We start from the raw sequence: 13,696 nt of genomic DNA on the forward strand, positions 1-13,696 counted from the left end.
TTTTATATCAAATTAATATGGTTGAAATAATCTTAAAAATGATAATTTATCATGCATATATAAACATATACACTTAATATATAACATGTTCCAACATATCGAAATTCTCTATTTTTAAGAAATGATGTGCCAACATGTCGCGTCGTGTCACTTGTTGCTTATTGGTATCGGTGCTACTTAGCTCAGTAGCTCGCTCAGCCACCGACCGGTCGCGGGCAAGCTCGAGCCTCGCCAAATCTAGCGAGTTGGCCCGTGGCCGTCGAGGAGGCAAGGCCAACTGGCCAAAATCGAGCTCTAGCTCCGATTACTCTAGATCCGACCGGGCTCAATGATCGAACGTCGGCAAGATGGCGGGGATTCGGCAACTCCTCGTATAGCTGGGGTTCCGAGCAGGGGAGAGAGAGACAAAGACGACTGGTGCAAAGGAACTGTCTAAAATTGGGTGGGAGAGGACGAGAGCACGCGTGAAGAGAGAGAGAGAGAGAGAGAGAGAGAGAGAGAGAGAGAAGGAGGGATCAAGGAGAGAGACGGGAGTGAAGAGAGAGAAATCGAGAGGAGTTACAAAAGGTGGGGGAGGGATTTCGGCTTGATGAAGGGGATGAGAGCACACGTGAGAACTAGAGGAAAATGATTTCCGTTTTTCGGAAATGAAAAACGTTTTCCCCAATTTTAGAAGGATATTTTTCGTTCATCTAAAAATATTTTCTTTGACCGCATATTTTTCGCCCCCAAACGCTATAAATTAGGAAAAAAAATTTCAAAAAAATTTTTTCAGGGAAACAAAAGGAGCCTTTTACTCTCTTGACAGCATTCACTAGACAAAAAGCAAATGACGTTATTTTATCTAGTAAATGGGATTAATATTGTTAAGTTGGCTCCGCAGCTCACGCCAAGTGGGCGTGCCGGAGTGGTTATCGGGCATGACTAGAAATCATGTGGGCTTTGCCCGCGCAGGTTCGAATCCTGCCGCTCACGACTTTCTTCTCTCTTTTTCATCCAATTGTTTCCACTTTTTGAAAATGGACTTTGGTTTACAAGATTGACATATACTGTAACGTTGGCAAATTACAATTGTAGCTGGACATTTTACTCGATATATCTATATGACTACATAATAATAATACCCTATTTTTTTAGGAATTATCTTCAACACTAACACAAAATTTTGTGCTAGAACGGAATGACCCTTCTCTTTCCAGCGAGTGTTTATCTTTGTTCTCTTTCTACTCTTTCATTACAATTAAGATTTGTGCTTACCTCATTCGACGTCCCTAGTTTTGTTGAGCAAAAAGAAACATTAGTTAGTTCTAATGAGTTTTCAAGAAAAGCAAATTTGCAACTATTAAAAATCATTAGTGATTTTTCGTAATTTTTCCTATTAGGTATATTTCCTTGGAAGAATTGTGTTATTTTCGCTCATTAGTACAATAACACAGTTGATTATACATCATTGAACAATGACAATTATATATTCTCCAACTATTCTCGAGTCCATACACCTCATTGCAAATTCTCTCTCTCTCTTCTTCTTCTTCTTCTTCTTCTTCTTCTTTTTGTGCTTTCCACGACTACAGCGTAAACGCATAAATCGCAAGACACAAGTAAACGACCAAACCCAGAGGGACCAAGACCACCAACGGCACGACTGCAGCCACACTGTGCCCGCTCTCCCCGCATCCCAAAGTCCCCAACTTCATCTGCACCAGGTTCACCAGCGCCATCATCAAGAACCCCGACCCGGCCACCGACCCCAGCGCCGACACCGCCATCCCCGCCCTAAAGGCTGCCGTGTTCACATGCCCCGTCGCCGCCCCGCCATGCGCCTCCTCACCGTCGCCGCAGTCCCCCTCTCCTCCCTGCTCTTCGGCGGCGCTGCTGATCTTGATGGCCTGCTTGAGACCCAGAGCGACGAGGCTCGAGAAGAGGAAGGAGCTGAAGGAGTACACGTGGAAGGCGACAAGGCCCTCCGCCACAGCGGTGCCGGGCCTGCAGGAGGCGCTGTCCCCAAAGAGCTGGTGGGCGGCCCTCGGATCAGCAGGGGAGGCGGCGAGGCCGAGGAAGAGGGCGACGGTGAAGAGGGAGTTGACGTTGACGATGCCGTCCAGGGCCATGATGTGGATCCTGGTGGACGACGACAGGCAGCGCGAGACGAACCTCGACGTGGTCTCGAGGCACGGCGCGGCGGCCGAGGAAGACCGACCCAAAAAGACCGACATCCTCGGCTTCGTTCTACCGCTCATATCTTCTTCACTGAACATCTGTATATTGAATCAAGCAGTAGTGAAGAAGCAATAAGACATGCGGTGTGGATATTAGGTCTGTGAGGTTGCGGGTTCGAAAGAACACGAGAAGGGTTGCGTCGAAGTGAGAGCTTTTTAGGCGCGGGGAAGGTGGCAAAGTAAACGTGTCTTGGCCGGGAGGATGCGTCGCTTCGTGGTGTGGAATTGCGGCTTTATTTTCTGGTTTTTTTCATATATATATATATATATATAAAGGACAAAAGAAGCAGGAAGAAAAAAAATAATAACAAAATTAAGTTGTGTAAAAGAAAAATTAAGATTCGCCGTTGCCGGGGATCGAACCCGGGTCACCCGCGTGACAGGCGGGAATACTCACCACTATACTACAACGACATTGATAGTGAGTAGCTCAATTACAAATATTTTAAAGGTAGTTGCTGTCTCCTTTTCCCGCACGATTGGGAAAAAAAAACCGCGTATGTTTGAAAATGCGCCGGGAAGCTCATTGTGTTGAATCCCTTTCTTAGGGAGAAATCCTCAATAAATCAAAGCGCAAAGCGCGATCACGTCCCGATCCACTTATTGATGCGATCGAGGCTTGAATTTACATTAAAGAAATGCGATCGAACAGTGAACATTTCAATTCTACGCGAGTGCTAAACCCGATCGATGGGCGAGTCCAATCTAAACTATTGTTGTGTTCCTGATGGCATGAAAACACCGTATGCTTTATATTGAATTTAATTAGAATTAGACGGACTTAGGCGGGTAAGGACCAGAAAAGCATTGTTTGCCCCGTAGACTTTTGTCTTTTTTGAACAGCCCCGTGGACTTTTGTCAATAGGCTGTTTGGGCTCAATAGGCCCGCCTGAGCCCAAGATATCAAAAGAGACAAATTGATAGATATAAGGAGCAACCTTACATTAAAAAGACCCGCACCTACACGACCATGACTCAAACCGAACATTTCGATATGCATGAACTCGGGTGACGAGTGCCAGAATCCCTCCGAATGGCCACCTCTGCCTCACCGGTCTGTCCATTTTACCCATTCGGGCCTGGCCGGGGGCCAATCAGGCAACCAGGCCCATGATCACCTCTAACAAGCGGTCTACAGAAAAGTCGGCCCCTTTATTCATGGAGTCAGAATCGAAATTCACCATGGCATGTGCGTTGATAAGCTTTTGGTTATCCTGCATATTCAGCGTTCTGAATCATGCTAGATCACCGTTAATCTTGCGAGCTACTGCGCATCTCAAAGTCAGATCACTCTTGGCTCGGTAGAGGTCAGCGAAACATCACGCTCCCATCATCCGAACTTCTAGTTTTCCCTCTTCTTCGATCAAAACGTGGAAAGGATTTGAGAATATGCTCCTGTTTCGTACATCGTGAATGACAGAAGATGCTGTGTCTTCATAGTCAAGACGAGGGTGTACATTGGTTGTCATGGTTTGAGCTCGAAACAATTGATTAGGAGCCCTTTGATCGCCCATTGTGCTTCGAATTCGTTTCGTTTTTTCCCTTTATTTTCTTCGTCGGCAAGGCAAATGGTCATGCGGAATATTGTTAGGATTAAGATTAGGATTAGGATACGAGGCTACAGATCATCCAAATGACATGGAAGACATGTCTCTGTCAAATTCGATTGAGAGTTATGCAGACGAGCAGGATTGGAATCATTGAACTACCCAAGCAAGCGTAGCATAAAAATGCATATTCATCCATATTAGCAGGTCGTAGTTTATCAACTCGAAGTTGCTGTTGCAACACTAGTAAAAAATAGCGTGTCGCAGGATTCGTGTCGAGGGATTCGTAGACCGATCAACATCGCATAACTAAGTTCGGCTTTGGCCAGATCGTAGACAGGTTGTTGTCCCGCGCATGATGTTAATGCACTTACCTGGAATACATCCATCGGAATTCACACCGTACAGGAAACTCCGAGGACAGCGTTGGTGAGCTAGGATTCTTGATCGGTTAAATATTTGTCCGCCGGAACGGCGCTCGACCGGGCTTGCTCAGGACCGGTGAGCCCTGGGCTTTATGTTCCACTGTTGAAACTTGAATGACACCACTGAATGTAAAAGCCAGTGGGCCTCAAAAATCCTATTACATTCTCCTTCACGCAAGAGAGGGGAAAGTACCGAAAAATTCCTAAGTCCATTGCATTGGCAGCAATTTAGTCCCAATCTTTTAATTAGACCAATTTAACTATATACATTTTGCATATGTGTCAATTCAATTCATCGGAGCTAATATTGGCCGGAAATCGCTAACATGGGCGTCGCCCATCCTACATAGAACGATCGACGTTGGCGTGGGCGGCAAATTTTATAGTTTTTAACTATTTTTTGAATATTTTTTTATTATTTGTCTTTTTTGTAGCTAAAATGAAAAAAAATAATAAAAACATTCAGAAGAAATATTTAAAAGGCGTAAAAATTGTCCACGTTTGGGTCGATCGTGGCACGCCGGACGACCGGCGTCCATGCGAATGATTTCCGACCAAAATTAGTCGGACAAACCGAATTGGCGCAGATGCAAAAGGTATAGAAATTTAGTTCCAATTAAAAGATTCGGAACTCGGTCGTCCCCAACAAAAGAATTTTTTTGGTACTTTGCCCCTCAAAAGATGCATAACCAAAAATGAAGTATGTTGAAAGATTCCAAATCAGCCCGGAATCTACTTAATCAATTTCTATTTCAACCCGCCCTCGAGAACAGCAATTCAACCTAAAAACACACCTGGATGTGCTCTTAATTAATCAAATTAATTAACCTTGCTAACAGACCATGAAACAGCTGACCTTGAAGATTCTCTCATGTCCCAAATTCGACAGCCTGACAAGAACAAACTTGCCCGGCATTCATCTCGAACGTGATTCGCAGCTCCTAATTTCTTATTCAGCTCCAAGAACATTGCATGACAACAACCCGATTTTCTCTTTTAAAGCAATTGGTCTTGTAATAAAATGTTTTGACGTTTGCCAACTGAGACTCTTAGGGGGGTCAACCAAATTGGTAATGTGCAATTTCGTGGAGATACTATGGTGACAAATTTATTGTAGAAGATGAGAAATAAATTTTTAAAAAAGAAGGAGAAAAAAAAAAGCAGATTCCAATTTATGTTGGTAAGCGAAAAAGAAATTAATGCAATCCCAACAAACGGCAGGCGAAAATCTTCTACATTCAAGGGGTTCGGCATTGGAAAAATAGAGAAAGTGCGAATTTTTTCGGAGAAAAAAAAGAAGGAACACATTTTAATCAATATATGTCAAGTGATTGACGCGCAAGTAAAGACACGTGTAAAATGCGAATATAAGGGTATACACTCAGTTTATTGCGGAAACTCAGTCTAATACAAGTCCGAGGTTAATCTATATTCCTACAGAAACATCATGGCCAGTTGAATTTGTTAGTATTGAATTTGTCTTTGTACGGAGCAGCTTCTCTTCAACCTTCTTTTCAAGACTAGGAATTCCAAACCCCCCCACCGTAATTGAAGAAAAATGAGGCCATTTCTCTCGTCATCGTGTTTGGATGATCGATGGGACGTGAAAGATTATATACATCAAATGCATTATTTCGAGAATGAACCATAGGAGATACACGAGTCGACGAGGAAAACGATATTTTCCCGAGATGATGAAAATATGAATGGTTTCGATCTTTCGTCCCTGGACTCTCGCGCTTTCCTTAATTAAGTCTCTACGCTTTTAATTAATCTAATCAAATCATTTTACCTACGCAAAGTGTCTAATCAAGCCTCTCTTATGTTAAATCGACTAAATACATAACTGCAGGATGACGTTGGACTTTGACGGGGCAACATTTTGCCAATGTTGATGCCCGCATGGACGTTCCCAAGGGAAATAAAAGGAAAAAAAAACCAACAAACTCCTTTTTATTTTTCATGGTAGTGTCCATGTCAAATTTTGAGGGGAAAATGGCTAAAAAATCCTAAACCTTTTGTATTAGCACCGATTCAATACTAAATTTTTCAATTGTACTAATATAGTCCTAGGCCTTTTGTATTTGTGTCAATTAAGTCTATCCAGCCAAATTTAGCATAAATATCCACATTAGCGTCGACAAGAGATATTTAAAAAATTTCACATCAGCGCCATCAAGGTCCATGTAGGACGACCGGTGCCCATGTTAGCGATTTCTGATCAAAATTAGCCGGATTGATTAAATTGGCACAAATGCAAAAAGTTTATGCTTAATTTAACATAATTGAAATGTTTATGTCTAAATTGACATCAATGCAAAAAGGTTTAGGACTTCTTGGACACTTTCCCCATATTTTAGTGTTGCCCAACGGCCATATCACATGGATTCGGCCAAATCAAGTTGAACGTTAACCATCCAAAACAAGTCATGGGAATCCAAATTGCCTCAATTGAAATGTCGCCCTTAGCTATTTTTTTTTTTTTTTTTGTCGAAGCCCTTAGCTAATTTAGTCGAGGCAAATAAGGTTTAAAAAAAAATTGCTTGATGATGTTTTCTAAAGTACGAAACTTAAGTAATACCGGGTAATAAATTTGGCCAATAATGGCATGTTGTTCACGCAAGAGTCACCGAGATTCCACCATTCTAATTGCGAGATTTTTCTTTTACTATTTTTCGATGTAAAAAAGGATAGCTACACTTCATCGCAAGCTTTCTTTGATTGCGGTGACATGACTTCCGACCTAAAATAATGGAAAATCGGAGCATTTGTATGATTTTTGTATGTGCTTGCGAGCGCGCGTTTTTCGGGCCGGCATCATTCTGAAAATTCTAATAAAAGGCTTGTTGGGGAGAATTGCCAAGAAATCCTAAACCTATTATAATCGTGTCAATTCAGTCTTGTTGACGCCTAAATTTTGACTAATCTATTTTTTGCATAAAAATTAGAACTAATTTTAGTTCTAAATAAAAATCATCTCACATGTTTATTTTTAGCGTACATTGCATTGGCATATAATTGGGCAAGCAGAACACTTAATTTAGCATGCGTCTAGACTAGGCATGGGATGGAAAAATACACCGAGAAGATTTGAAACTTCAGGGACTATATTGCAAATACTTAAAACTTCGGGGACTGTATTGCAAATACTTGAAACTTCGGGGACTGCATTGCAAATACCAAGAGAAGATGAAGAAGGGAAGATAATGAAGGGAAGGTGATGAAGAGAAGATGATGAAGGGAAGGTGATGAAGAGAAGATGAAGAAGGGAAGATAATGAAGGGAAGGTGATGAAGAGAAGATGATGAAGGGAAGATGATGAAGGGAAGATAATGAAGGGAAGGTGATGAAGAGAAGATGATGAAGAGAAGATGAAGAAGGGAAGATGATGGAGAAATTTGGCTATAAAAGAGGGAGAGTTCTTGAGAATTGAGGGGGAGAGTGAAAGAGAATTGAGAGAGTTTTAGAGTGGAAGAGAATTGAGAGAATTTGTGAGAGAAATTCTTTAGAGAGGAAAAAAGAGAGTTCTTGAGAAAAATCGTAAGAGAAAATTTGAGAGTGAAGAAAAGAGTTTTAGTCGAGCATCATCTTCGACGAGTCCCGGCACGTACTTCGCCTCTCGCCATCCAACAACGTCTTTGCTTGCCTTTTTTCGACGATAGCCACGTTCTTCCAACTCCGAGATCTTGAAGGAAGCCATAACGTGTACGTGAGTAAGATTTTGTGGAATAGAAGGTAACCCTTTCCATCTCGATCTACAAAAATGTAATCATTTGGTGTGAACATTTGTTTGTTTATTTTAGACATGTCACGTGTCCCAAAATTTAGCATTATTACATGTTAATTTATTTTTGTAAATACTTGTGATTGGCTGCGTTTTCTTTCTTTCTAAATCATCCATTATGTATATCGCACAAAGTTCAATATTTTGCATTCTCATAAAAAAAGAAGAAAAAACCAAAAAAATTGCATCTTTGAATTTCAAGTAAAATCCATCAAAATTGCCAAATCAAATATTTTTCATGAAAATGGTACCGAAAGGGCGTTAGAGTAATCTAGCGTAACCAAATCCCCGAATTCAAAATCTCCGGTTCGCGGAAATAAGATAGCTTTCTCCCGCTATTTTATTTAGGTTTCTAATCAACCTACCGAAAATGATTAGTGGCGACTCCAAATTCAAAACACATTGCATGTTAATTATTTGAACCTTAAGTTGCGATTTGGTATGGACTTGGGAGAGTCCGAGTTAGGTTAGTTAATTAATTAACCTGATAATCCATTAGCCCGAAAATTAACCCGTTTATTTTTTTTAGGTCGCGACAAGTCTTAATTTTTTTTTTTTTTTGCCAATTAAGTCCTAAATTATACCAATTCGGTCCATTTTGTCACCTGGCGCTGATGTGACAAATTTTTAATAGTATTTTAATAATACATTTTTAATTTTTTAATAAATATTTTTTCCATCTTTTTTTTTTCCTTTTCCTTTTAGGGTTGGGCCAACAGGAGGCTGCAAAAAATTTAGGACCTAATTGAAAAAAAAAAAGGAAAAAAGTTTAGGATTAAACTGATACAATTATAATAGGTTTAGGACTTTTTTGGTAATTTTCCTAGACTTATTGAAGATTTCAAAATGTACATTGTGTTTTGTTGACATCGATCATTGATTATCGACAATACAAATATACAATTATTCCTCATAAGTTTTTGAAATTCGAAATTAGTAAACGGTTGGAGACATAATCTAGCTTGTAAATTCGAAAGATCACTAACCTTGAAGATGATAAAAATATAGCTCGCTACGTAATATGACATTGGCAGTATCCTATTTTCAAGGATGGCTTTGTTATGATTTTTTTTATATTTCAAGTCCATGCCGTATCTACTGGAGTTTGTTGCAAAACAAACAAAATGTGCTCTTTTTCCAATCCCACATAGGATGAAAGGAAGAGTTCGAGTATATTTATTAGTTAGAAGGCTACTATAGTCTTTCAAAATAAAGAAATGAGCAAGTGGGCTAGACCTTACTATACTCGCATGCGGGTGCCTAATTATTAGACGCATTTTGCGCTGTCGCTGGTAATAATCAGCACTAAATTAACTATTTAGTTCTAACGAAACAAATTTTCCAATTTTAATTAGTTAATTATGTTCAATAGTTGTAACTTTTCAAGCACAATAGTTCTTTTGGATAATGAAGATGTGCATTCGAATTAACTGTTCTTCGGACACAAAGAGGTGCGTCCAAATTGACTGTTCTTTGAACATGAAGAGTTGTTTCCAAATTACAGCTTTTTGAGACATGAAAAGTTGTATTCTTTTAACTATTATATATTGAGCAACTCTGTTCATTTTAAACACTTTAATTTTTTCAGAACTCTCAATTTCGTTTTTTCTCAAAGAAACACAGTCTTCTTCCCTTAAAGATCCTGGAGAAATTTCAAAATTGCTATATGTTATTCTCACCGAGACTTTGATGTAACCTTAAGCATATTTGCCGAAAATCATTAGCAATGTTGCGGGGCAAATAAATTCTTAAAAAAAAGTTATCACGTCTCAAAGTCTGATTCCATTTCATTCCATTCCGATCGATATTTTCCAACAATATCAAATTGTAAAGATATCCTTTATGGTGATTAATCTCCACTCATTTTAAATCAAACTTACATATTTTTTTTTAGATCATTGCAGAGACTATGGCTACTTTTGGTAGTGAGGATAAAAGTTAGGATAGGATAAAATTTATCCTATCATGTATTTGGTACCTACCTAGGATAGGATAAAGTGGGATATAATGGGGTTATAACCTGGATAAAATTATCTCATGAGAGAGGTGGAATAGAAGTGGATAGGATTTCTTCTCTTCGTGGTATAAAAACTATTTTTCTGGATAACAAACTTCTTAAATTGTAAAATTAAAATAATAATTATATTTAAATTATATTTGAATTCTAATGTTAAAAAAATTCAAAATAACAAAAAAAATATGCATTTTGATTTATTCCACTTCATACATACATACATACATACATACATACATACATACATACATACATACACACACCTAGTATCTTTATGCATTACTTATCTTAATATAATAGTATAGTTTATTACTTAATAAAAAAATTATTAAGAAATGATGGAAGGGAATAAAAATAATGATAAAAAAAGACTTAAAATTAAAAAAATGAAGTAAAAGAGCCCATATTTTAAGTGAACATATTCAAATTTGAAAATAATCTTTTTAATTCTCGAAGAACGAGAGGTAGTGAGATTTCTATAAAAAAAAACACTAACATCTCCATCTCCTTTTCATCCGTATCTCTAAAGTATGTTGAAGTTTCACGACTCTTTTGTAGATTTTTAATTCACGATAAAACTCTACAAAAATGGTGAGAAAGTCAAAGCTTATTCTCTTTCCTAACTTTCTGGTTTACGTCAAAGGTCTATAAAAGCAGAAAGAGAGTCAAAACTCATCCTCCTTCATAGTTTTATGGTTCATGCTAAAGTTTAATGAAGGTAGCGAGAAAGGAAAAACTTTTCATAATCACAAATGTGAATGATTATATTTTCTCTCTCTTACTAGATTCGGCAATGAATTAGAAGAGATTCTTATAGTCTTCGTTTATAAATTTTCAAATTTATTTACATCGATATCTCGTATATATCGAACAATGAACAATATAGGATATGAACATATTCAGCTTTATTACTGCGATTCACCAAATAGTGGATAGGATATGCCAAAATCCATGGACTTCATATCTTATCCTGACTAAAATTACAAACGACCAAACGCAGCCTATGTGTTTTGGACACGACTTTCCAAAATCTAATTCGAAATCATTGGCGCACCCATTCAAATCCATCAACCATATAGTAAACTATCAACTCCTATCGACATTTAAGGTGTGTTCATTTCGCGAAAAATGAACAATGTGGAAAATATTTTTCAAAAAATAATTGCTTATACCATTTAGAAAAATTAGCCAATGAAAAATATTTTCATCATCGACAACAATATATACCTAACTGTTCCAATAGGCCGTGAAAAAATTTTCATTCGTTTATTTATACAAGTGATATAGCCAATTATTTTTAGGGACAATATATTATATCTAACCTTTTCCTTTAGTTCTTTCATAGAATTTAGCTATTTTAGTTATTTGGAGGAGGACACCAAGGGGAATTGATTATGTAAATGTGACTGTTATGCAAACAGTCTATTTTTAAAAATAAAAAATATTTAATATTTAATTAAAAATTATTATGGAGTCTACTCTTTTAAGAATTTGTGACTCAAAATATATTATTATTCTCATAGTCACTCAAAGACTGTAATGCTCGAAATTTGAAAGTTGACTTTTGAAACTGTATAAGTAGTTAACAATGTAGCTAGCAAGATAATTCCTATGTTACTACGCCAATATCTCGTATTCCATTATCTTACAACCTTTTAAAGTTGTCTCTTAAAGTGGTTAGAATTTTTAAAATCTTCTATCTCTTTTTTAATTCTAGCAAACGAATAAAGTAAAAGATATATAGACTACCACGTTAAGAAAAGTAAGCATTTCAAGACTTAGGCTGCGCATGATAACGTTTACGTTCTCGGGAACATATTTGGAACATAAATATTATTTTGTGTTTTTGTTCCCGGCTACGATTTTCGAGAATAAAAACGCGTTTGGCTAGTGCAAAAAACAAAACACTTTTTTCACCAAAAGGAAGGATCTGTAACCGGTGGCTAGTAGCAGACGGCGGTGGCGGCCGCTTCGGCTCATCGCCAACGATGGTGGGCGGTGGTGGCTTGCACGAGCTCACCCTTGAGTTGTTTCCAAAAAAATGTTCCAAAATTCAGAAACAAGTTTTTTTTGTTTTTTTTTTCAAAAGTGTTTCTTTTTTCTCTTCAAAAGTGTTTCTTTTTTCAAAAGTATTCCCCGAAACATTTTTGGAATATTTTTTAACCATACGCGTTTCTGTTCTGAAAGTATTCCCGAAACACTTTTAGAACGGAAACGCTTTCGAGGGAGTGTTACCATATAGGCCCTTAGTCGCCTTTGGAAGATAGACATAATTTCTTGTAAACAGGAAGAATGATTTAACTTACCAAAAAAAGATGAGAAATATCTAAGCTTCCAATATTGAAAAGTATTAGATTTTAAAATCACGAGTTGATCTTTTTTAGTACAAAGTACAAGTTTTCCATAGAATTTATTGATGGAAACTTAGAGGTTAAATTTACTTTTGGGGTTGGTTTATTGTATGCAAAAATATTGTGATCTATTACTATTTTTTATTGTTAACATACGTTCGTGCGCTCTTTAGTCTTTTGCTAGTGAGCTAAAGGGAGAATAAAGAATATGACAATCGAATTAAAAACACTTGCGTGTACAAGTGAGATCACAAATTGCGACGATTGGTGACTTTTCAGGCACAGTTGTTTTAGAAACAGATAACCTTAAAGCACATTATCCCTGGCCCAACCACAAAAAGATGTTTATACACATAATTAATAGTATGCATGCATTCAAACCAGCTGCAATCGACCGCTTTTTGTTTTCCATTCAACTCTCGACCTTTCGCACGTTGTTTCGAGAACTACAACAACCCAATTTGTTGAGGGCGAGGAGTGGTCCTCGGGGCTAGAGTGCCTCGATAAGTAGTGACTCTTGACGGTTAGGGGGTAGGAATGAATCAAACACCAAATAAGGGGAGAGCTGTTTTGCATTATATGAAATCTGGAATTAATTCATGGAGACAATTTTTGATGTAACAATGAGCACTCCCGGGATGGGTGACCTCCTGAGAAGATACTCACTTGTACGTCAAAGGACAAAATTACCCGACTAAATATGAGACATTTCAAAGCGGATAATACTTTAGTGAGTTAATCCACGATGTCACAACCACCATCAGACTTATATTTTTGGAAGCGGAGGTCGAGTGCACACGATCTACTCTATCATATTAAATGAAAAAGCTAGAGGACAATACATTAGGGCGCCCGTCTTCCTTGTGGTTAGAGGGTGAAAGAAAGCATAGTGAATGGCGAGAGGTACAAGTAACCTCTCTAACATCTATGACTGCTCTATTCGTAACGATGACCCTAATAAAAAAAAAAAGGGCTTTTTTCTAATTTGCGATTGAGTTTGCCGAATGTGAGCATGAGTTTTCAATTTACGTGAAGCCACAAGGAAAGATAAGCAAGACCAAAGGGTCACACGACAGGTACACGATCGACTTTGCAGGCTCCATCCTTCGTCCCGCCGCCTATCAGCTTGGTAGGCAAGCTACCTTGATCCGTCTTCGTTATAGCTCTTGCTAATCTTCTCATGAATCAACCGGTTAATTTCTTCTTCTTTTTTGGAAAAAGTAAGTCAATTCTTCAATCCTTTCATCTTTTACTATACTTTGAAAATTATTACCAGGCTCGTTACTTTCACTTAGATCTTTTGTTTTCCCCATCATCAAATCACCTCCACGTACAAAAATCTCATCCACCCAACTA

General features: G+C 38.1%; 1 protein-coding gene and 2 non-coding genes across 3 annotated transcripts; 1 reads left to right on the plus strand and 2 right to left on the minus strand.

Annotated features, from left to right (window-relative positions):
• The first annotated feature begins 893 nt into the window (after positions 1-893).
• On the plus strand, positions 894-975 carry TRNAS-AGA. Its single transcript has one exon. It is a non-coding gene; the product is annotated as a tRNA-Ser (tRNA).
• Positions 976-1,517: 542 nt separating this feature from the next.
• On the minus strand, positions 1,518-2,343 carry LOC125316238. The gene has a single exon (XM_048284091.1). The coding sequence runs from the start codon at positions 2,256-2,258 to the stop codon at positions 1,569-1,571; it is 690 nt and encodes a 229-aa protein (XP_048140048.1). The 5' UTR covers positions 2,259-2,343; the 3' UTR covers positions 1,518-1,568.
• Positions 2,344-2,561: 218 nt separating this feature from the next.
• Positions 2,562-2,633, minus strand: TRNAD-GUC. The gene has a single exon. It is a non-coding gene; the product is annotated as a tRNA-Asp (tRNA).
• Positions 2,634-13,696: the final 11,063 nt, after the last annotated feature.

Source organism: Rhodamnia argentea, chromosome 8 (assembly GCF_020921035.1).
Source record: "Rhodamnia argentea isolate NSW1041297 chromosome 8, ASM2092103v1, whole genome shotgun sequence".
NCBI lineage: Eukaryota > Viridiplantae > Streptophyta > Magnoliopsida > Myrtales > Myrtaceae > Rhodamnia > Rhodamnia argentea.

Coding starts and splice junctions, on each gene's coding strand:
- LOC125316238 (XM_048284091.1), bottom strand. CDS start 2,258: ATGTTCAGTGAAGAAGATATGAGCGGTAGAACGAAGCCGAGGATGTCG.